At 32.1% G+C, this 23655-nt stretch overlaps 2 protein-coding genes, 1 long non-coding RNA gene and 2 other non-coding genes across 7 annotated transcripts in view; 4 read left to right on the top strand and 1 right to left on the bottom strand.

Annotated features, from left to right (window-relative positions):
* Positions 1-12957, bottom strand: part of LOC109156808 — a 22395-nt gene extending 9438 nt beyond the window's left edge. Inside the window, exon 1 of the long non-coding RNA XR_002050117.1 lies at positions 12886-12957. This is a non-coding gene — a long non-coding RNA (uncharacterized LOC109156808). The remainder of the gene's footprint in view (positions 1-12885) is intronic.
* Positions 1-23655, top strand: part of LOC109156806 (sulfhydryl oxidase 2-like) — a 25609-nt gene extending 1954 nt beyond the window's left edge. Inside the window, exons 2-7 of one of the 3 annotated variants that reach the window (XM_019304659.1) lie at positions 20615-20862; positions 21313-21337; positions 21433-21525; positions 21949-22130; positions 22509-22578; positions 23442-23655. In XM_019304659.1, coding sequence (XP_019160204.1) covers positions 20666-20862; positions 21313-21337; positions 21433-21525; positions 21949-22130; positions 22509-22578; positions 23442-23456 — 582 coding nt within the window. In that variant the 5' untranslated portion in view covers positions 20615-20665 and the 3' untranslated portion in view covers positions 23457-23655. Of the gene's footprint in view, positions 1-20539; positions 20863-21312; positions 21338-21432; positions 21526-21948; positions 22131-22508; positions 22579-23441 lie in introns of those variants that run through there. The other 2 variants (XM_019304658.1, XM_019304660.1) reach the window with 2 other exon arrangements.
* LOC109156800 lies at positions 11163-15305 on the top strand. The gene is made up of 9 exons (XM_019304649.1): positions 11163-11505; positions 12337-12533; positions 12964-13142; positions 13222-13506; positions 13598-13656; positions 13735-13771; positions 13931-14002; positions 14104-14428; positions 14651-15305. Exons 1-9 carry the CDS (start codon positions 11340-11342, stop codon positions 15014-15016), a joined length of 1686 nt encoding a protein of 561 aa, XP_019160194.1. The 5' UTR covers positions 11163-11339; the 3' UTR covers positions 15017-15305.
* Positions 19112-19185, top strand: TRNAR-UCG. The gene has a single exon. It is a non-coding gene; the product is annotated as a tRNA-Arg (tRNA).
* On the top strand, positions 19892-19965 carry TRNAR-UCG. Its single transcript has one exon. It is a non-coding gene; the product is annotated as a tRNA-Arg (tRNA).

The following is a 23655-nucleotide window of genomic DNA, read 5'->3' as shown; positions in this document are numbered from 1 at the left end:
TGCAAATTTGTCAAGGTGGACCCATGTCCAAAACGCGTGTCTAGAATAACGGTGCTATTAGTGGCACTGTTTTCTCAGCCTATGATATTTTTTTTTTTGTGTGTGTGAATATAAAGTTCAAAAATTGTGAATATAGAGTTCAAAAATTGTGTTATACTGTTGAATATAGAGTTCTGTAATTGTGAATATAGAGAACTTTAATTGTGAATATAGAGTTATGAAATTGTAAATATAGAGTTCTGCAATTGTTAATATTGAGTTCTTTAATTTTGTATACTGAGATCTAAAATTGTGAATATAAAATTCTAAAATTGTGAATATATAGTTCAAAAATTGTAAATATAGAGGGACGATTTCAGAAGACAAACGGCAAGGAAGAAAGTAATTTTTTTTTTCAAAATTCAGACGGCGTCATTTTGGACCCGAGTCTACATCATAATTTGCCCATATGTTATCATTTATTAAAGTAATGTTATAATAATAATAATAATAATAATAATAATAATAATAATAATAATAATAATAATAATAATAATAATAATAATAATAATAATAATAATAAAAACACTAATAGAAAAAAAAATGTCATTGTTGCATAAGAATTAAGTAACTGAATAGAGAAAATTTCAATTTTGGTCACATGTTTATAGGGGCTTTGTTAATTTCAGCACCTAATTTTTAAAAGTGTCAATTTAGTACCTTGAATATGTAAATTTTGTCAATTTTGGTCACTCCGGCCAAATTTGGCCTAAAAATTTTAATCCAACATTTAGTCTAAAATTTGAGGGGCAAAATAGTCTTTTCCATCTTTTCTCCTAATTGGTGTTGACCGAATGAAGTTGTTGACCCGGTTCAGACACATTTACCACCAAAAACGTCGTCGAACCTGGGCATGAACCGTCGAAAAGTCTGAAATTTCTAAACAACGCTGTGCTAAACATGCCAGCCTGTAATAAACTCGAATGCACAGTCCAGCAGGTTGGAGACGTCAAAATCAAATGATCAAAATCCTCCCTGTTTTCGCCTGCACCATCATGCTGAATTGCTGTTTAGCCCAGTTTTCAACGTTCTCGGTTCAACAGGCGGCCACCATGGACACGAAGCTCGGGTCCCTGAAAGCCCCGCCGGCGTCCTTCCCTGTTTTTCCAATCATTTTTACGATGGTCCTGGCGCTGACCTACGAAGAATTACCAAGACGGAGATGGGGATCTCCCACCTCCAGCGCGTCGGCGCCGGGCTGGTCCTCTCCATCGCCGCCATGGCCGTCGCGGCCGTTGTCGAAGTCAAGCGTCATCGTGTCGCGGTCGGATCGGGTCTCGCGCGACCCGCTACCCATTTCCTTCCTCTGGATCGCGTTCCAGTAACTTTTCCTGGGGTCGGCGGATTTGTTCACGCTCGCCAGGTTAATGGAGTTCTTCTTCTCCGAGGCGCCGGCAAGCATGAGATCGCTGGCAACGTCGCTGGCCATGGGGTACTATCTGAGCACGGTGATCGTGTCGGTGGTGAATAGCGTGACAGGAAACTCCACCCACCAGGCGTGGCTTTCCGATGAGAACTTGAACCATTACCGTCTGAAGAGATTCTACAGTCAACACCAATTAGGAGAAAAAATTTGAACAGACAATTTTGCCCCTCAGATTTTAGACTAAATATTGGATTAAAATTTTCTGGCTAAATTTGACCGAAGTGATCAAAATTGACAAAAATTACATACTCAAGATATTAAATTGACACTTTTAAAAATTATGTGCTGAAATTAACAAAACCCTTATAATTGTGTGATCAAAATTAAAATTTTCTCGAACTCAATATTTACAAATCGAACAAATAATATCCAATAACCCAAGAGCTATTATTAATTTTTTAAAAAATAAAATAAAATAAAATAAAACGCAAGTAACCTTACGTGTATAGTTTGTGTGTATTTGGTAACCTAATTTTCACAAGCAAACCATTTCTTTACGATTATCACAATATTTCCAACTATTTAATGTCACATCATTTATGACACATATTTCTTCATGCACTTTAACATAGACCCGTAAGGGCAACCTCATCACTTTGAATATTTTGATGGGTTTTTTCAGTTCCATGTAGAGAGATAGGGAAGAGATAAGAGGAAAAAGGAGAAAAAAAATCATGACAAAAAAAAAAAAGAAAAAAAAACAATTTCTCTACGCGCCCAATTGGATGTAACATTTTCCCACACGTGCATGTTGCGTTTGTACTTTCTCTCCTTTCCCCATCCAGTGGACTCCACAAAAATTTTGTCTTTGCAAAATCAATTTTTCATTTACCATTATTCATTTTAAATGTATAATATAGCAAATTAAACTCTTACTTAAGTGACCTAAATAGACTTTGACTAGAACCAAATTCAAAATAGATCTCATTGTCTCAAAATGATCACTTAACATGCTATTTTATCTAATTTTCTAATTATTATTATTATTATTATTATTATTATTATTATTATTATTATTTTCACTCTGCAAGTCGATCTTCGTCCAACTTAATTACCTGCATGACAGAATGACCTATCAATTACGTACAAGTTCCTCTTGAATTTGTTGAACACGTTTTTGACACCATATGGATGAAATTAGATCATATTGCTCCTTTTGGGAGACGTTCAAATTAGGAATAAGGTTCAAATTGGCCACCGAACGTAACCTGAAAATGCAATTAAGCCACTGAACGAAAAAAAAGATGCAATTAGACCATTGAACACCAAAAAATGTGCAATTAGGCACTGAACACTCCAAATGTATACAATTTCACCGGATAGCAGGTTACCTCCAATTTTAGCAGGTTACCTGCTTACGTGGCAGCTGAGTTGGCATTTTTAATAATTTTTAAATAATTTTTAATAACTTTTAATAATATTTAAAAAAAATTGAAAAAAAATAAATTTGTTTTAAATAATTTTTTTTAAAAAAAAACTTTATTATTAAACTTTATTAAAAATTATTTAAAAATTATTAAAAATGCCAACTCAGCTGCCACGTAAGCAGGTAACCTGCTAAAATTGATGGTAACTTGCTATCAGGTGAAATTGCGTACATTTGGAGTATTCAGTGGCCTAATTGCACTTTTTTTTTTTCATTCAGTGGCCTAATTGCATTTTCAGGTTACGTTCAATGGCCAATTTGAACCTTATTCCTTCAAATTATAATATAATTTGAAGATTTGAAGAATAACGTTGAAATTAGAACAACTATATTACTTCAATTGCATTTTTACCACATTATCTCAATTCACGAGTTCGGTTATTGTCAATACTCTCTCGATTGAGTCTATAGCACAAGATCTTTCTAGTACAATTTGTAGGCTATTGCACAAAAGTGGAATCTATTTATCCAAAGTGCATTCTCAGATAGTGATTACAGGTTTCCCTAGTCATTTAAAAAACGAAAGGTTTAAAGTAAATTTGTGAAAAACAATGACCGGTTAGTTGTATTATTATTATTATTTTTAATTTTGTTTTTCAATGTTTCATTCTTCATTCTCAATCCATTTTGTTTTATATATGTACAAGTAAATTTATTCTTTATTTTTATTTCTCTAGAAAAATTGTAAATTTTTTCATTAATTAGTAAACACACCCAACATATCTTTTTATTGGTTTTATTTTAAACTCACATATTTTATTTTTATAGTTCTAAATTTCTGTCAAATAACATATACGGAGTAAATTCTTGAAATATATTATAGTTACAAAGAACATACTCCGTACCTTTTTTAGGAGTGAACAATGAGATTTATATATTGGATAGCAGTATAATAACACATAAAATGCCAATGATCTCCATACTCAAATATGAGATATTTGGTCCATCATAGATACTCATTATGCAATCTTGTTATTAATCCACCATAATGGTGTTGGTCACATGACTATGATTATAAGTGATTTTTGTTCATTATTATATTGCCAATTTTAGCTAATGGATAATTTTGGGTAATTACTTTAACATAACAATTTTTTTTTTCTTTGGGATCAAAAGAAAGGGGAATTCAAGAAAACTTTGGGATCAAAAGAAGGGGACTTCAAGAAAACAAAATTACACTACTAAGATGAAATTCTTCTCAGTCACAACAAACTGGTGCAATCATCCATCAAAACGGCCAATTGGATAGCCACCAAATTAAAGGAAACACAAAAGAACTCATCCCATGTTCTTGATGAACATACATATTGACATGACTACCAATTACTCTATTTCGTCACGATATATGTGCGCTGCTATGATATCATTTTTTACAATTTTACAAATTACTCAAATATAAATTTTCATACTTTTGGTTTCACTAGATATTTTCACTTTTAATAATTTGAAAATTAATTTTGATAATATTTTAATGTAGACATGAATTTTTTTTATTTCCACTTTGTTATAAAATTAATTATAATATATATATTTTTAAAAAATATTACAATATATTATGAATGGGTTACTAAAATTTTGGCAAGTGAGGTGTGGTGCTTGAAGTGTGAAAAGCTAGTAGTAGAATGACTGCTATAGGGGCGTTTGCTTCACGGAATGTTAGATTGTCTTAGAGAATGTTAGATTGCTGGGAATGTTAGATTCTTGTGTTTAGTTTAAAACTAATATATGTAAATAAGATAACGGTAATAAGATAAATTGATTAAAACGTCCAAAACCCACCATTAGTCATAAGACAAGGGAATGTGAGATTACCTAAGAAATTGGAGGGTATCTCACATTCCATTCCAATAGCTAAAAACTTAATACGGAATTTATCTGACATTCCCTGGGAAAGTTACATAACCTAAACCAAACATAAGAATCTTATATTACCAAGCAAATATAACATTGATTATCTTATATAACCTGAACCAAACGCCCCCTAAAAGTTGGGTAGTTTTAGACGTTTATGGTGAAAATAGGTGTAATGGAAAAGGGGTAAAATAGGGCTCAAATTATACTTAGAAATAATAATTAAATATTTAGATTATAAGAAAATTTTAATTAGACATTCAACTGTTCAAATTAATTCAATTGAATCTATTAACCCGTCAAATTGATGCAATTGAGCCAATGAGTATGTAAAATCCAAGTATAAATGAGTTAAATATGACCTAAAGCCTTAGTTAGTGCTAACCTAGAATCCTTGTTGGCATTTTTATTCAAATAAATAGACTCCATATTAGAGGTTTCAATGCAAACTTAAAATGTATGTGTGTATTAAATGTATACAAATACTAGAATAAGCCTCCAAACATTTCATTTTTGAAAAAAAAAAAAAAAAAAATCCATGTAAGGATTACTTCTTTACAGGTCAAATTTTTTTGCCTTAAGCCCTTAACTCGCCTCATCATGGGGTGGTTTAGGATCGGTTTGTTGCCTCAACCCACGTTGCTACCCCTATACTTCGAATGGAGAAGCCTTGTTGGCTTTTTCGTCCAAAGTTTTTACTCTTTTTTTTTTAAAATAATAATAATAATTTATTTTTTAGTTTATTTATTTGAATGAAGATGTCACTACAATCTTAAGTATCACACATGGATGCCATGTATAGTAATCACATTTAACTTATTATTTGAATAAAATGCTACATAAGCACATTTTAGTTTTGGTAATCGGCTAATCAACTTAATTGTATCAATTTGAAAAAGTAAAGAGGTCTAATTGAAACTTTTAATAATTTAGTAGCCTAATTGTAGTTACATGTTTTTTTTTGTTTTTTTTTTGTTTTTTTGTTTTTTTTTTGTTTTGTTTAGTACTACTGACTCTACTACAATGTAATATATGTTCATAACTATTTTCTCAACTTATTGAAGCACAAAGAGTCAATACCACTCCCACTAAAAATCGAACACATCCCATAACCTCCCATCTGGGAGAATAATTTCGTGCCAATAGACCACAAGGTACATATATAATTTGAGGGAACATTTAACTTTTTTCCTTGTGTGTAATAAATAGGTTTACGGTTTTACCACAAAAAAGTTTAGGAAAGTGCTGAGATTAGTCCAGACAAATGAGTCCGAAATGCATATATGGGTAATAAAGTTGAACTCTAAAACAACAGTGAAATTAGGTAATAATGAATGAGATGAAAATAAGAGAAGTTTTATTATTATTATTATTATTATTATTATTATTATTATTATTATTATTATTATTATTATTATTATTATTATTATTATTATTATTATTATTTTATAACTGATTGTAAGAAATTGATCCTGAAATATAGTAGGATAAAGAAAAAAAATGTATGACACACTTTATGAATGAAACAACTCAAACAAGTGTACATACTGTTTAGTCAATGTAGGGAACTTTAGTGGTTAGGGTATGGTACAACAATGGTAGATGATTTACCAGAAAGTTTCATGCATTTGATGATGTTGCATCCTAACCCCTAAGGTTATGGAGTCTATGATACTAAAGTGTCTGACTTTATTGTGCTGCTTTTCATTTCAGTTTTAATAATGTATCAAAAGGAAAATAAATTTATAATTATGAAATTTATTGAAGGAGTACTAATTACATTTATTTTTTGGTCCATTGACAATAATAAGATTTTTATATTTAATCTCAATATCAATTTGATGAGATTTAACCATCAATTGAATTTCTCTCATCTAATTAATCTAAAAATATGCAAAACACCTTGTGCTCAGATGGCATGTAGTGACTCTCCTATATGGGAGGTTATGAGATCAAGCCCCAGTCTAGGTGATGTTGACTCTTTGTATTTCAACCGCTTGAGAAAGTATAAATGTAATAGAATCGGTAACTTTTTTTAAAAATATTAATCTAAAGATTTATGTGTTAATTTAGGTTATGTTACTCATTTTTGTTCATTTTTATATGTTAATATAAGATATACATTGTACTTCAAATGGTATACACCATATATTTAATGAACAAAATTGCCCTTAATACATTTTTATTGTAAAAAGTTGCCATTAAAATGTTATAATTTGGTTATTATTTAATAAATTTTAACATTGATGACTAAATAGAAAGGAAAAAAAATCAAATAGGCCTTTAAATTTTATATGAAAAGTCAATTAGACTCCTAAACATTTTAAAGTTGCAATTAAACTTATCAATATTGTATTTTGGTGCAATGAAACTCAGAAACCGGTTAGTGACATGTGATGGCAAATCACTAGGATTTCGGCGACACTCCGGCTCAAATTCCGACAAGAAAACGACTAGAGATAGGCGACCTAACCTTTTTGCAGTCTTCTCACTCTAGAAGGCGACCAATGTCGCCTTCCTACTCCGCAACTGGTCGTTTTCTTGTCGAAATTTGTATCAGAGGATTGCACAACCCTAGTGACATGTGATAGCATGTCGCTAATGAATCATTTTTTAAATTTCATTGCACCAAAATATAATATTGATGTGTTTAATTACAACTTTCTTTTCTTCTTTTTTTTTTTTTAAAAAAAAATAAATAAATAAAAGAGGATCTTATGGCCTACATTTGCATGATGCCAAATTGCCAATAGTTCCAATCATGCATTGCCTATCTTTTTTCAATTAAATATAATATAGATATTGATCTTTATTCATTTATTATTATTATCATTATTTAAATTTAAATTATTTAAATATAATCATAGTTTTAATATTTGATGCCCTGTTTGGTATGCTGTAGTTATAATTCAACTACAACCCAGTTATTTGACAATAAAAATTTCATTGTTTGGTTGGAGATAATTGCAATTATCTTCTTTTATGGAATTAGAATTCATTCCTCCCTTATCCCCTACTCCCTCCCTCCAAATTCCAATTTAACTCCCTCCCTCCGAATTCCAATTTATCGTGGAAAGAAAAAAAAAACTTTTCTTCATTTAATTATTATTATTATTACACAATAACATTTTTGTTTTTACATTATTTTTTCTTTTCATTCCTAATAATTTTATTCTTTCATATTAAACAATATAATTTAAATTCTTACTTTACACACCGCTCATACAAAAAGTAATAAAGTAATTTCTCAGGTCATAAAGTTGAGTTTGGTAAAGATGAAGTATTTACAATACGTTATAATAAAATTATTTAAGGTTGTGTTTGGAAACCCGGAAAATGATTTCTGGAAGTCATTTTTCGGGTTTTTGGTGTTTGACTACACCTGAAAAATGAACCAAACACACCAAAACAATTTTTCAAATGCAACAAAACACTGAAAAAGGAAAATGTTTTCCAAAAAATAATTCATTTTCCAAAAATTATTTTCTAGAAGTCATTTTCCTACTTTTTAAACGGACTCTAAAATGTAGACGCTAAAAAGTAAAAATAGGAGTAATTATTAATTAAGCGAGTTTTTTTTTTTTTTTTTTTTTTTTTACAATCTACTACAGTTGTTGCGTAGAGTGTTGTACCTTGTACGCGGCGCGCACACATTTTCATGCAGTGGTTACTCCGTATCTGATGTGTCCTCGCGTGGGGTCCACTGTATTAGGCCACGCGTCAGATTTCCTAATTTTCTCCATTTTTAACGTTTCTTAGGTATTTCTCTATAATTTTAATTCAAACAGCCCCTGCATGCGTATATCGTGTCCGGCTCTCTGATCGGCACTGATTATGGTGTATTTTATAATAAATTTATTTAGAAAAATTACAAATTTACAATAGCATTTAAATTAAATGCTAAAATTACATTTGCCATATATCTTGAGGGTTAAAAATGTAATTTTTTTTCTCTAAAATTATGATTTATTTTAAAGCTTACAGATCCAATTATTCTGTAGAATCTGTACAATGCAATTCAGAACATTACCATCTTAGAAATGAAAATAAGAACAAAAAAAAAATACATAAAATCGATATTAATGAGTAGTTCAAACTTCAAAGGTGGAAAGTTGCTAATATTCTATATTTTTGAGGTGTAAAATGTAATTAACCCATTAAGCAAATCTCCTTGACCGACGTAATCAATTTATTAAACCATAACCCCGTGCGTCTCTCCCATTCTGTTGTGCCTCCATTGACGACCAAAACCAATTATATTATTATTATTATTATTATTATTATTATTATTATTATTATTATTATTATTATGGGAAGAATTATTATTGTTACATCCGTATTATTTAAAATAAATACACGTCTGGTCCCCAATTATTCAGAATATTTAATTTTTATTTTATACTTCTAAATTAATTAATTTAATCTATATGTTTTTAAAATTTTAAAATCAAAGATAATGACTAATTCTATCTGCTGTTATAAGTCTATTTACACGTCACTAATGTAGTCGGATCGGCTGATTTGAGTCATTGACTGTCCCTTTTTCCTCTTTTTTTTTTTTTTTTCAAATTAAGAAATAATAATAATAATAATAATAATAATAATAATAATAATAATAATAATAAATTAATAAATAAGGAGATGCCATTTTCGCCTCCTATCCTCTTTGAATTCACATAATTCCTATGAGCACATAACTTGTATCAGACATTTAGCTAAATTAATTATAATAAAAATACACTTTTCATCTCTCTTACTCTCTATTATTCTCAATTTATAAATTAAATTTATCATTTAAAAATGTTATACTTATAATCCTTTAATTATTAAACGAACAGCAAATTCATCATATCAATAATTTTATATGTCAAGCTCAATTTGTATCTAGAATTATTACGAAAAAATAGATAATAAATTGGAAGTTACGCATATGCGCTCATAAAGCTTAAAATATAAATGGAACTCGAAATTTTAATTTGTCAAGAATTTAAATTTAAAGTTTTTTTTTTAATAATTAAAGGACCATATTTATTTAAAAAAAATCAATAGAAATAAATTATATTTATAATTAAAAGATTAAAATTGTGAATTTTCTCTAATTAGAAGCACATCACCCATTAAGCAAAAATTTCTAATTTTGAAATTAATTAGCTTTTTTCATCATCAAAACTAATTAAAATGATAAATCCAATAATATATATCTCTGTCATCATTTCGCATTTCAAAGATCTATCTGAACATAAATAAATAAATAAATACTAGTGATATTAATGTGATAGTGAAATATATGAATGGGTTTTATATATATTTATTATAAATAAAATAAATAAAGGTTGTAATCAATAAAATATATTGCCAAAATTTATTATGATAGTTAAATGTCATATTTTTAGTAGTACAGTTGATAAAATAAATGCTACACAGACTAATGTGCATGAATGTTTTTTTTTTTTTTTTTTTTTTTTAATAGCAAAGCAAGTAATTACGTACCTAAGTGTTATATTTATTATTATATTGATAATTCAGGCGTCAATATCAATTGGTATCCAATACGATTTGATTCTTGTCATGAATATTGGAGATTTGTGTTTAAATTAATTATTTTATGTATAGAAGTGTACAATTTGTTATTGAGTATCAGAGTCACATTGACTTAATTTACCTTTTCATAGGGTTGGGACGGATTCATAGAGATTAATCATATTCGTGTCGGTAGGACCCTAAGAGCCTGTTTGAGTGTTTGGTACACTGTGATTTGGTTGTAAAAGAATTGAAATTCAATGAACAAGGTGAATTACATTGTTTTGTTGGAGAGAATTACAATTACGACGAATTGCAATTCAATGGATGGAGAAATGAAAAAATAGATGAAATGACACTATTACCCTTGGCTACTATTATTATTATTGTTATTATTATTACACAGGGGTATTTTAGTCTTTATATAATTTTTTTCCTTCTCAATTCCAATAATTCTATTAATCCCTATAAACAACGTAATTTGAATTCTTACTTTATTCTCACCTTATTCTTTTCCCACCGAATTACAATTCATTTCCCTCATAATTCCTTCATTCCCATCAAACGCCGTGTAAAAGTGACAAAACGCTCTCTCAACCGTTTTTTGAGTACTATAGACTCTGTTACGAGATAGTATATATTGTATATTTTCTCCATATATTGCTGTGACTTTCCCTTATAAAGAGCTTATAAGGTGGTTGACATTAATTATTTATCTTATACTGATATATTAAATTGTTTGTTAATCAAGGTTGAAAAGAGTGTGCTTGGAGGGGAGGAAAGTCTAAATTCTAAAAAGTAATAAGTAATCTTTTGTGAGCGGACTCGTTTTGGCTTGCTTTTATAGCGGTCACTCCCCTCACTTTTTCCCTTCGTTCACACCCGCCTTTTTCGGCCATTCCGATCACCGCTTTCTCTCTCCAACCAATATGCGTGTGTATATATATATCATGTGCGTCTCTGTGAATCAAAGCCCTCAAAGTTAATCTAAGCATTGGGTTGAAGGAAAGAACAAAATGATCACAAGGCTTTTTGGGTTTCTTGCACTTTACTGAAAGCACATACGTATATGAATGAATGAATGAATGGTGTGAATACTTGCTGTGTGGAGTGAGATTTTTCAGGAGGGGGGAGATGGTGAAGGGTTACTCGTTCTTTGCTCTCTTCATTGCTGTCGCCATTTGTATCAGTTCAAACACAGCTGATTCTGTGCGCTCTGGAGACCCTTTCGCCGCCGTTCTTGGTAACTCATAACAGAGAATGATTTCTTGAAAATTCTTGAAAATTCTTCAGTATCCTGTTTGACTGATTTCTCGGTTTCTCCTTCTGGGTATTTGATGTTTTGTTTAGTTGCTTTTATTTACTCTAATGAGATATCGATTAGTAATTGAAATGGAAATTGGCGCTCACTTTGAAAATGGGTTGTGTGAAGTTAGATGAGTTTTGATCTTGGAGTGCTATTTTTGGCAATTAAAGTTTTGATCTTTTTCTTAAAAATGGAAAATTACTTCCTCGATTTTCTCACTGCAATTGCGTGGTAGTAATTTCTACAGTTCTACACGAATTGGTTTCCTGGTTGTTGTATAGTACAGAAGTTGGATTATGAAATGCACTACTCAGTAACTCTTAATAAGCTAGTTATTATACAAAAACAGAAATAAATCTTGATATTTTATTGTACAAAAACTACTAAATGTAGAAGTTTTGTGTGATTTGTTGCTCTAATTGCTTAGTAAAAAACAGTTGTAAGCTGATTGAGTTAGTGAGTTTGATTAGTTGATAGCATTAGCTTATTGTTGAAAGATGTTTGATAAATTAGCTGTTAGTTGATAGCTGATTACATACAAAATTACTTTCTCAAAAAGCTGATCAAAAAAGCTGTTTTGAGTAGCTTTTTGAATTTTAGTGTTTTGGAGTAATAAGCTGTCACAAAAAGCTAATTAATCAAACACTCATATTGGTTGTTTAACCAAATCAAACAAGTAATAGTGGTCAAAATTTTTTCTGAACTTTGGATTGTTGATGATCAGATCATTAATGTGATATTTGTCTTAATTATGTGGAGAAAATGCAGGCAAGGAAAACTTTGGGTCTTGGACAGATGGGGTACTGAATGCAGGCTTGGCACAGGCCCAGGCACCTGGTCCTGCCAGTGAGGGACTTACTTGCACGCTTGTATTGGCGGGGAATAGGACGAAGCGGCCAGACATTCTTTCTAGGTTTCGCAAATACAGAGGTGGATGGGATATTGCAAATAAACACTACTGGGCTGTAAGTTCTTTCCACTTTTTATTCTCTCCAGGTTGCATTAGCTATGGTGCTTTGTGTGTTTGCATTAGCTAGATTGTTTCCTGTTAGGATTTGGCCATGATTTTGATTGCTTATTGTTGTTTCCTGCTTACCTTTGCACTTCGTCGACCAAGAAAAGGCAAAAGATGAGAAATAATGACGAAAAGAAAATTGAAATCACTTAATGGTTTGAACTTACTGCATTACTTATTGATTTCCCATTGGATAGGGCAAGGAAGATAGCCCTTTTCCCTGCTACTTGCACCATTTGCACTCTTGTCTTTGGCACACGTTTACAACCTAGAATTTACTAGACAATTAACGTTTTAAAGACACCATCTTTTTCTTGTTGGTTGAATGTTCAAAGCAAAAAAGTTGAGCGAGGCATACTTATGCATGGTTGTATCTGCAGTCGGTTGGGTTTACAGGTGCGGCTGGCTTCATTCTTTCGGTGGTATGGTTTGTTTCTTTCGGCTTGGCCCTCGTGGTACATCATTGCATTGGATGGAGCATTAATATCAAGGGCACCGAATCACACTGCTCAGAAAGGATTTGCCTAATCGTGCTTATCGTCTTCACATGCACTGCAGCGTAATAATTCAGTACAACTTAGATTGTGATTATCTATTTACTAAGCCCTGTACTTACCTAATTCCCTGTATCTCTACAGGATTGGATGCATTCTTCTTTCTGTCGGACAGGATAAATTTCATGTCGAGTCTTTGGATACTCTCAAATTTGTTGTGAACCAATCGGACTATACTGTGCTGACTTTGAGGAATGTGACGGAATACTTGACGCTTGCAAAAACAGTTAAAGTGGCCCAGATATTCCTCCCGTCAAATGTAATGGATGATATTGACCGATTGAACGAAGACTTAAACGATGCGGCAGATATGCTCGAGGAGAAAACAAATGATAACTCAGACAGGATAAGAGGCGTCTTCAATGTTATGTATGATATTATTACAGATTGCGTAAATTCTTAAATTGTTTTGGTTTTGTTTAAACATCTAATTTTGATAATCACATAAACTTTTTTGCAGCCGCATGGCATTGATCACAGTTGCAGCAGTGATGCTTATCATTTCTCTTCTTGGTCTTTGTATGTATTATTAAATACTTCTCGATTACAAACTTCCCCGCTCGCCAATTGACTAATGTGCATCATACTTTCTTGCAGGCCTATCTATCCGAGGCCATAAACACACAATTCATATGTATGCTTCTCCCCGATCAGTTCTGAGACAGTTCATAAAAATTACATTTTTTTTTTTGCCTTTACCTCTTTTTTTCTGCTTTAGCGGGGAAAGTGGAAAAGGCAATGGGTTTGTCTATCTGGCTTTCAATTGTCTTACGGCTGATTAAACTTGGTGCAGATTCATCATTAGTGGATGGTTGCTAGTTTCGGTTACATTCATTCTCTGTGGAGTTTTTGTAGTCATTGACAAGTAAGAATTTGAAATTTTAGTAGATTTTGATTTCTCATTGAAAGAGCGTTTTAGTAGATATTGAAAGGGCATATTTTGATGGTGAATATTGTGGGTTTCAGTGCAATTTCCGACACTTGTGTAGCCATGGGAGAATGGGTGGACAATCCTCATGCAGAAACTGCTCTTAGCAACATCCTGCCTTGTGTTGACCAGAGAACCACAAACCGGACACTGGTCAAGAGCAAACAAGTCGTTGTTGACATTGTAAACATCGTCAATGGATTTATAGACACCTACGCTAATTCGAATCCAACTGATCCACACAACTCTATTTATTACAATCAATCCGGACCGTTGATGCCTCATCTTTGTTATCCTTACGACTCCCGGCTGCAAGATCTTCCTTGTTTCGAGCAAGAGCTTTCTATGGAAAACTCCTCATTGGTAATACCGTTTTTTTTTTTTTTTTTTTTTTTTTTGCTCCAAAGGTTATAATAATGAACTTTGGTTATATAACAAAAATGCTAAATGCCAAGACCTTCTGGTCTAGTGGCACCAAGTTGCACTCCTGTATGGGAGGTTATATAACAGATACTGCATTGTAACAGAGTCAGTAGCACTAAAAAAAAAATGCTAATTCCTCTCTTCCATATGAAAATTTGTTAGGTTTGGCAAAAGTACACCTGCAACATGTCAGCCACCGGTTTCTGCAGCAGCATAGGGAGGCTGACGCCCGACATGTATGGACAGCTCGTTGCAGCGGTGAACATCAGCTACGCGCTCCAACATTACGCCCCGCCAATGCTGAACCTGCAGAACTGCAATTTCGTACGTGACACCTTCCGGAACATCACCTCCCACCACTGCCCGCCATTGGAACACCACCTCAGAACCGTGAATGCAGGGCTGGCATTGATCTCGGTGGGCGTCATGCTCAGCCTTGCACTGTGGATGATATATGCAAACCGCCCCCAAAGGGAGGAAGCGTTTGCGAAGCTCTTCTTCAAGAAAAATAGGGCGCCGCCATGTTAAAGAAAGGCCGCGATATTAGCAACCGAAGTACCATATATGGCTTTAGAGTTTTAGACAGCATATAGTATGAGGATTAGGTTACAGGGAAGAGAATAATAATGTTATGGCATAGGATCTGTGTTTGATTGATCTCTTGCATGCCAGGCTCAAGAATGGGGCGAAGCAGCATTTTTGAGTTTGAGGGCTAGGAGCCAATTTATTCATCTACACTGGTTGTAACATGTAATATGTATATAGAATACAGACTAAATTTTGTTCTTCCATTCATCTGATTTACTTTGTGCAATTTGACTTCTTTGTGAATATCAGGCTGGAAATTTGGTCAGACACAGTACCAAATCAGATTAGAGGGTTTAGTTGTTAGCTGATTGGATTAATTAGAGGGTTTAACTAGTTGATAACATTAGTTGGTTGTAGAACTGTGTTTGGTAAATTAGCTGTTAGCGGATAGCTATTCGGTATAATTTATTTTTTTGAAAAGTTAATTAAAAACGTTGTTTTGAGTATCTTTTTGAATTTTAGCATTTTGGAGTACAAAAAGCTAATTAATCGAACACTTATATTGATTTTTAAACTAATTTAAACAACTAATAGTGATTAAATAAGCCAAAATTGGCCTTTAGGTTAACTATTTTACCATTCAACCATTGACACATCTTGGAAGCTTTCTTGACTAAGTAAGAGTATCCCTAATAGTGGATAATGCACAAATTTTAAGGAAAAGGAGGCTTTGTTGGAGGAGAGAGAGGCAAGAAAGAGAAATTTGGAAAGCATATGTAAGAGAAGAGATAATGCATTGTTGGAGGAGAGAGAGGCAAGAAAGAGAAATTTGGAAAACATATGTAAGAGAAGAGATAATGCAGAAAAGTGGATCCCACTGATCAAAAGGTTCAACTGCTCGTGCGTGGCACAAGTGCACCCAGCGGGTACGTGCAATGCACGCGCCATCTAGGCGTGTCAGCACGCGCCTGAGAATGACATGTTTTTATTATTATTTTTATTTTTTAATCAGTTTTGTTTTTTTTTTTTTTGTTTTTTTCTCCTCCCATATTCTCGTTGCTAATCACACTTACAACAACCCCTTAAAACCACAACAAGAATCAACTATTGTGGATGCTTACAAGGCAAGAAGCAAGCGATCCTTCTAGTACAAGCTCTATTTATAAATAACCTAAGAAATTTGTTTTGCGTTTTATTACTAATATTAATGCACTATGGCTTCTATTTGTGTATCTTCTATTTTTTTAGTGACGAGAGAAATTCACTGCTATTATTCGAGGTAGAGATAACAATTTTAATATGCTCTATGAATATCTATCTATCCTGCATAAATTAAGTTTTTTTTTTTTTTTTTTTTTTGATAGTGGGTGGTGGGTCGAAAGGTTTGTTTTAAAAATTAAACACGCGGTGGCTCAGGTTCGATTCAAATTTTATGTACAAAACTAGCCTAGAATATATAGGGAAGGGTTCAGGTGCGGGTATAGGCTTCCCGTGTGGTTGTGCAGTTGACACACCTTAAGCATTAAAATGACGCACCTTAGGAACACAAATCACACACCTTATGAACACAAACCACACACCTAAGGTTTTAAAATGGTTCACCTTAAGTTTCACACAACTAACGCACCTTAAGTTTCAACAACTTCTCACATTAAGCACAAAACTCATGCACCTTAAACACAAAAATTACGCACCTTAAGTTTCAACAAATACTCACATTAAGTAGTAAGCACACAACCCACGCACGTTAAGCACAAAACCCACGCACCTTAAGTACAAAAACCATGCACCTTAAGAAGAAAAACCACGCATCTTAAATTTGACCTAAATGCAAAAATTACCAAATTGACATCGCGTTTTTTTTTTTTTTTTTTTTTTTCAATTTTTGTAATCTTGGATGTTGATTTAAGCAAGATCAATTACTCGGATTTAACCGCACAACCGTACATGGGCGCACCAACCGCATTTGAACATTATTATTTTCCTACTCCGAACTTATAAGCCTTGCATCCTTATAAGTTCTAAATTAATAAGTTTATTTTTTTTAAAAAAATAAAAATTTAGTTATTATATGTAAATATTTTATATTATTTTATGTTTTAATATAACTAGTGAATATTATTATTTTATTATGTGCAAGTAATTTAAGTATTATTTTAAATTTTTTAATAAGATAACCAGTGGTGATGGTGGGTACCTGTAGTGGTTACCTGCACCCAGTAGAGCGATAGTGAATTATGAAAAAGTTCAACCGTTGTGAGTCGTGATTGGGATGGATGGAGAAAATATAATGTGAGTCTGGTGATAGATGTTGTCATTCATGACCCATTGTTATACCTAACCCAAGGGTGTGCACTAGGTATCAACCTAGGTTACCCATAGTTGATTGACCCAAACCAAGATAGTTGGAAATCAAACTCGTAACATTGTAATTAAAAGTTTATATTTTTCTTAGCTATCTTGATTGGGGTTACCCATGCAACTTCTATTTATTTTACATTTTTACCAAGCTAGGCTTGTAAGCTTGTTGGCTTTCACGGCTTTTGTTTAACGAGGGTTTGAATCCCTGTTGTTGATAGAGATTTTCACTATTTGACAATGTACAACCCAATGAAATTGACGTGCCGCCCTTGTACAAAAGGTAATAAAAATTAAAAAATTTCTTAAAACATTAAGGGTATGTTTAAAAATCTGAAAAATGATTTCTGAAAATTATTTTATGGATTGTTAGTGTTTAAATGCGCTTGAAAAATTCAGTCAACGAATAGCATTTTCTGTTGATTAGAAAAAATCTTTACATTTTGGCGGAAAATGACTTCCGCCAAATTTTGGCGGAAGTAGTCATCTTCCAGACCAAAGCTACATCGACGAACGACGATGAAAGCTTCCTTACCAAGGCAACTACATTGACGAACGACGATGAAGACTTCCAGACCAAGGCTCTCGTTTCCGACGGACTAGTTTTTCCCGGAAACCAAGGCAATTCTTAGGAATGCCATCATTTTTTTTTAAATTTTAATAAATAATATTATTTTTAATATTATTATAAATATTTTTATATTTTAAATAAATTAATTAAAATGTTTAATTATATAATTATACTCATTTTCCATAAAATGAACCAAACACATCAAGACAGTTTTCCATAATACAACCAAACACTAGAAAGGAAAATATTTTCTGAAAAATGACTCATTTTTCAGAAGTCATTTCCATACTTTCCAAACGGACTCAAAAAGAAAAATACAAAATTTGTGGAGTAATCTCAATTGAATTAGTTAGACAAAATTTGAACGACTCGATTATGAGTGGGCTTTCTCATAAATCGATGTGCACTAAAGTAGACGGGGAAACTATTTCTAAGTAACAAGAAAAGACAAAAGTGAAGTCCAATGTCTTCACAATTTATCTTCTCTAATTGGTTAATTTCATTTCTTGATACGAGTATATCCACAGTAGAAGAAGGTGAAAATCAAGAATTTGGAGAAAGAAAAGAAACAACCCATGCTACTAGGCCAAGGAGAAAACGAAGGAAACCGGCACGGATAGCAGATTACATTTGTTAGACTAAGTTTATTCGTAATAGGATACATTAGTTTAGTCCTAATACATTATTATATCATATTAATTAGGAATCATAATCCTAAGCATAATAGGAGTAACTTAGTATATAATCACCCTGCATGCTAGGGGAAAAAGACATGCGAATTATTATTATCTTTTTCTTCTCTACTATCATCTTCCTTCTCTGAAATCTCTCTCCCTCTCTCCCCCCCCTCTCTCTCCCTCTCTCTCTGATTTTCCCCTCCCCTAATTCCATCTTTGGAGTCTGCATCCACTCAAAGCGGTGCCGGCTTGATACGGGTTCGTATCATTGCTTCAATCTGAAATTCCAAAGTCCATCTAATCACAACTTCAAACTTCACTGTTTGATTTGATTAAAAATTTTGACAGATATATTAATAGAAAGAGCAAAAGCGCTATTTTGTTAACTACTTAATGACTAAAAATGGTGACAACCATAATATATAGGAACAAAATTCGCTACTACTAAAAGTTCAATATTTGCATTGAGAAATATGCAAGTTTCAATTTGGCCGCATAGCGCAGTGGATTAGCGCGTCTGACTTCGGATCAGAAGGTCGTGGGTTCGACTCCCATTGTGGTCAATTAAAAAAAAAAGAAAGAATAACGTTCTAATGTGTATATAGAATACAAGACTAAATTGCTCTATTTATAAATAACCTAAGGAATTTGTTTTGCGTTTTATTACTAATATTAATGCACAATGGCTTGTATTTGTGCAACTTCTATTTTTTACAAGGTTGCAAAAATCGCTAGGCGCCCTCTAGGCGCCTGGGGACGACCGCCTAGGGCTTCTAGGCGGGCGCCTAGAGTGATTAATCGGCGCCTAGGTGGCCGACCGCCTAGCGCCGATTAATCGGCGCCTAGGCGTGATTTTTGCAACACTGATTTTTTAATATACTCTGTGAATATCTATCCACTTAAATTCACACTGCATAGATTGAGGGTTTTTTTTTTTTTTTTTTGGAGTAATAGTAGGTGATGAGTTGAAGGCGGGATCTTAAAAATTGAACACGCGGTGTGTTGGATTCGATTCGAATTTTATGTATAAAACCAATCTAGAACCCCACCCAACCAACCATGTATATATATAATAAACCCAATCACAACTTCAAACTTCACTGCTTGGTTTGATTAAAAAATTGACAGATATATTAACAGAAAGAGCAAAAGTGATATTTTGTTAACAACTTGTTGACTAAAAATGGTGACAACCATAATATATTGGAACAGAATTCGCTAGTACTAAATGTTCAATTTTTACATTGAGAAATATACAAAATTCAATCTGGCCGCATAGCGCAGTGGATTAGCGCGTCTGACTTCGGATCAGAAGGTCGTGGGTTCGACTCCCACTGTGGTCAAGTGTGTGAAGGGGTTTTCGATTGTTGATTACAACATATGATTTTGAGATTCCCGCTACTCTGTTAAATTCCCACAACAGACCACCAGACTTAAAGCTAAAATCCCACAAGAAGAGTCTAGTTAGAGATGACTTGAGTAGCATTAAATATAATTTCTCACAAAACTAGTTCAAGTAGTAGATCACCTGATCACAAAACTAGTTCAAGTAGTAGATCACCTGACCTAAAGTTACTACTCCAAAACTAGTTCAAGTAGTAGATCACCTGACCTAAACTAGTTCAAGTAGTAGATCACCTGACCTAAAGTTACTACTCCAATGACAGAAATCATGAAATGAATTCGTGAGCCAACAACAACTAGCAATTTACCTTACCTCCTCCAATTACTCCAATGACAGAAATCATGAAATGAATTCGTGAGCCAACAACAACTAGCAATTTACCTTACCTCCTCCAATTACACTTGAGCATGATTTCTGAGGCTTAGAATTAGCGATGTAAATAGAAATTGAATGTATAAAAAAAAAAAAAAAAAGTCTAAAATTAAGGCAGAAAAGACAAGAGTGAAGTCCAAAGTCTTCTCAATCTGTCTTCTCTAATTGGTTAATTTCATTCCTCCACTCTGAAATTCCATAGTCCATCCATTCACAACTTCAAACTTCAGTGTTTGGTTTGATTAAATTTACTCTCACTTTGATCGATGGCTTCTCCGACTCTTCTGCTGCTCTTCACGGCCACTTTGCTTCTTTCATCCTATGGCTATGGGGCATCGGAATCAGTTTCATCGTCCAGCGCCGAGAAGCGCAACTTCGCCGTTGACTTGACCGCCGTTGACTTCGACGCCGTCCTCCGAGACACTCCGGCCAGCTACGCCATCGTTGAGTTTTACGCTCACTGGTCAGTTTCATTCTCTCTTTCGCCACTCAGATTCAAATTGTAACATAGTACTCCGTATATGATAGAACTAATCAAATTATGACTGAACGACTTAGCTTAATGGTTTAGTAGACAGTATTTGTAAGAAGAAATCATGTTCGAATTTCGGTGGCACTGTGAGAATTATGCCCAAAATGAACAAATCTCTTGTGCACATCGACATTTGGTCATTTCTACTAAATCAGATACTACATTGTAAATAATCATGAGTATTAAAAAAAAAATTAATTCAAAGATATGAGAGGGAAAGGTGATTAGAGAATTGCATTCACTTTTTTACTTTCACTGATCTAAGCTGATAGAATTATATAGGGCTAAGAGATTTGAGAAGTTAAAGTTTTTTTTTTCTTTTATTATTACATTTTATTTAAAGTAAATCTCTATTTAAAAATACTTCTATTTGTTTTGCAGGTGCCCTGCTTGCAGAAACTATAAGGTATTCAAAGTTTGTATGTTTATGTCCCACCTTTAAGTTCTATGCTTAATTCAATAATTCTCTATGGCTAAATGGGCAAATTTTGGTTTGGGCAGCCACATTATGAGAAAGTTGCTAGACTTTTCAATGGGGTAGATGCTGTTCATCCCGGAATTTTGCTACTCACTAGAGTCGATTGCGCTTTAAAGGTATATATTTCTTTGTCATTTTTATGTTCATTATTAAAAATTACACAAAGTTTATATGTTTTAGCACTATTTTGATGAGTGGTTTAGGCTTATCTTATGCAATAAGCATTTATGCTATTTTCTTTTTTAATTTATAATTTGAATGAATTTTATCACTTGAACTTCTTTGACATTATACTAATTTGTACGATGTCCAACTCTTTATACTTTTTGGGTTGTATATAATACGTTGTAACAAGTATTCTTACAATCTTACTGTACTTGGCAAGCAACCAAATTAAACATATTATAAGTGATTGTACATGATATAAATCAACAAAATATAGATCAAAATTTTATAATTTTCTCAAATTATAAATTTACCTTATAATATTTTATTGAGAATAGCTTACTAACAATTTTTTTTTTCTAAACAATTCGAAGGTAAATATTGATCTTTGTGATAGGTTCTCTGTAAATCACTACCCCATGCTTTTCTGGGGTAAATCTTCTGAGTTTGTCAATGGCAATTGGAGTCTACATGGAGGAATAGGAGAAATGCGTCCCATTGATAATGGACGAACCCACGTTCAATTGCTCAACTGGATTAATATATACTTGAATAGGTATGAAAATATATTACTTTGTATTTTGTTTTAAATCGATCCTTAATTAAAGTATACTCTAATAAATCATATAAATTGATAGTACTTTACAAAAAAAAAAAAAAAAAAAATTGATGATTATATTATTTAAAGGAAAGTTGAAAAATGGTGTTTCAAAAAACATTGTCTAAAAAAAAAAAAAAAAAAAAACATTGTCTAATACATTTTATGTACAACATGTTAGTTAATTAATGTACCTACATTGTCATAGATCTTGTAATCGAACGACATAACTGTGACTCTTCTAAATGGAAGGTCACAAGTTTGATGAGTGGACATTCACTCTTTGTGCTTAATGTACATATATTAATAGCAATCTTTTATTTTTTGCATATTCAGCATGTATGGCTTTGATGACGAGAAGAAAGAGGAAAGTGTACTTCTGACAAACGTTACAAACCTCGGACAGGTTTTTTCATAATGCCTAATTACCTAGACTTAATTAGTTCCTAAACATTGATATTGTTTGATCTACTCGAAAATAAAAAAATTATAAAACGATTAATTAAAACAATAGAAATTAATAATTAATATATTAAAAGTTTACAGGGTTGATTGACATTTATGTATGTCGATTGTATAAGGTATATTTATTTATACCAAGTACTATTGTAACTATACTAGTAATATCTTGTAAAATTAAGTATATCTTATTTATTAAAAAAAAAACTATTATTATATCATGATAAAGAAGAAATGTAAAATCGAAAAGAATTTTTAAGTGTATAAAAAGTCTACAATGTACAAGTTATTATATTTAATGGTAAATTAACAATTTAGTGAAGAAAAAGAAAATTAAAGAATGGTAAAATCGAAAAGAATTGTAAGTTTACCCAAAAAAAAACATTTGTATAAATTATTACTACTACTTATTATACTAACACATCTCTTATTTTTGTTAAAATTTTAAAATTATTGACTTTTATATAATTTTTAGATTTGAATATATTTGAGTTGAGATGATTTAACTATTTGTTTATCAATTATTATACCGTGAACCATGATCCACAACTTCATATTGTATCATTGACATGTTAGTCATTTTTGTATATATATATATATATATATATATATATATATATATATATATATATATAAAGCAAACAAAGCATAATATTATTGAAGGTTCATATTTAATGTACTAAATTTTTAATATAATAAATTAAAAATAAACATTCAATATATTAAAAATGAATATTTATCAATAGTTCATAGTATAATCTGCCTTTGTTCAACCCCTAAAGCAATATTTGTGTCGCTTTGATTATTCAGGTGCAGATTTCTTAGTTCTAAAATGTTAAGAAGTGATTAAGAAAGTCGGCAAAGGAAAAGAGAAATTAATTCCTTTATAATATAATGCTTCTTCTATTTGTATTATGAAGTGATACGATAGATTATTCTCATAATTTTTTCCAGAGGTATTTATGTATTACTAAAACTATTTAATTTGCTTACAATATAATGGAGTTATTTGTTATTTTTGTAA

This window comes from Ipomoea nil, unplaced genomic scaffold, assembly GCF_001879475.1.
Source record: "Ipomoea nil cultivar Tokyo-kokei standard unplaced genomic scaffold, Asagao_1.1 scaffold2759, whole genome shotgun sequence".
Classification (NCBI taxonomy): Eukaryota; Viridiplantae; Streptophyta; class Magnoliopsida; order Solanales; family Convolvulaceae; genus Ipomoea; species Ipomoea nil.
The sequence above is the reverse complement of the archived record's forward strand: the minus strand, read 5'-3'. Positions and strand labels throughout refer to the sequence as shown.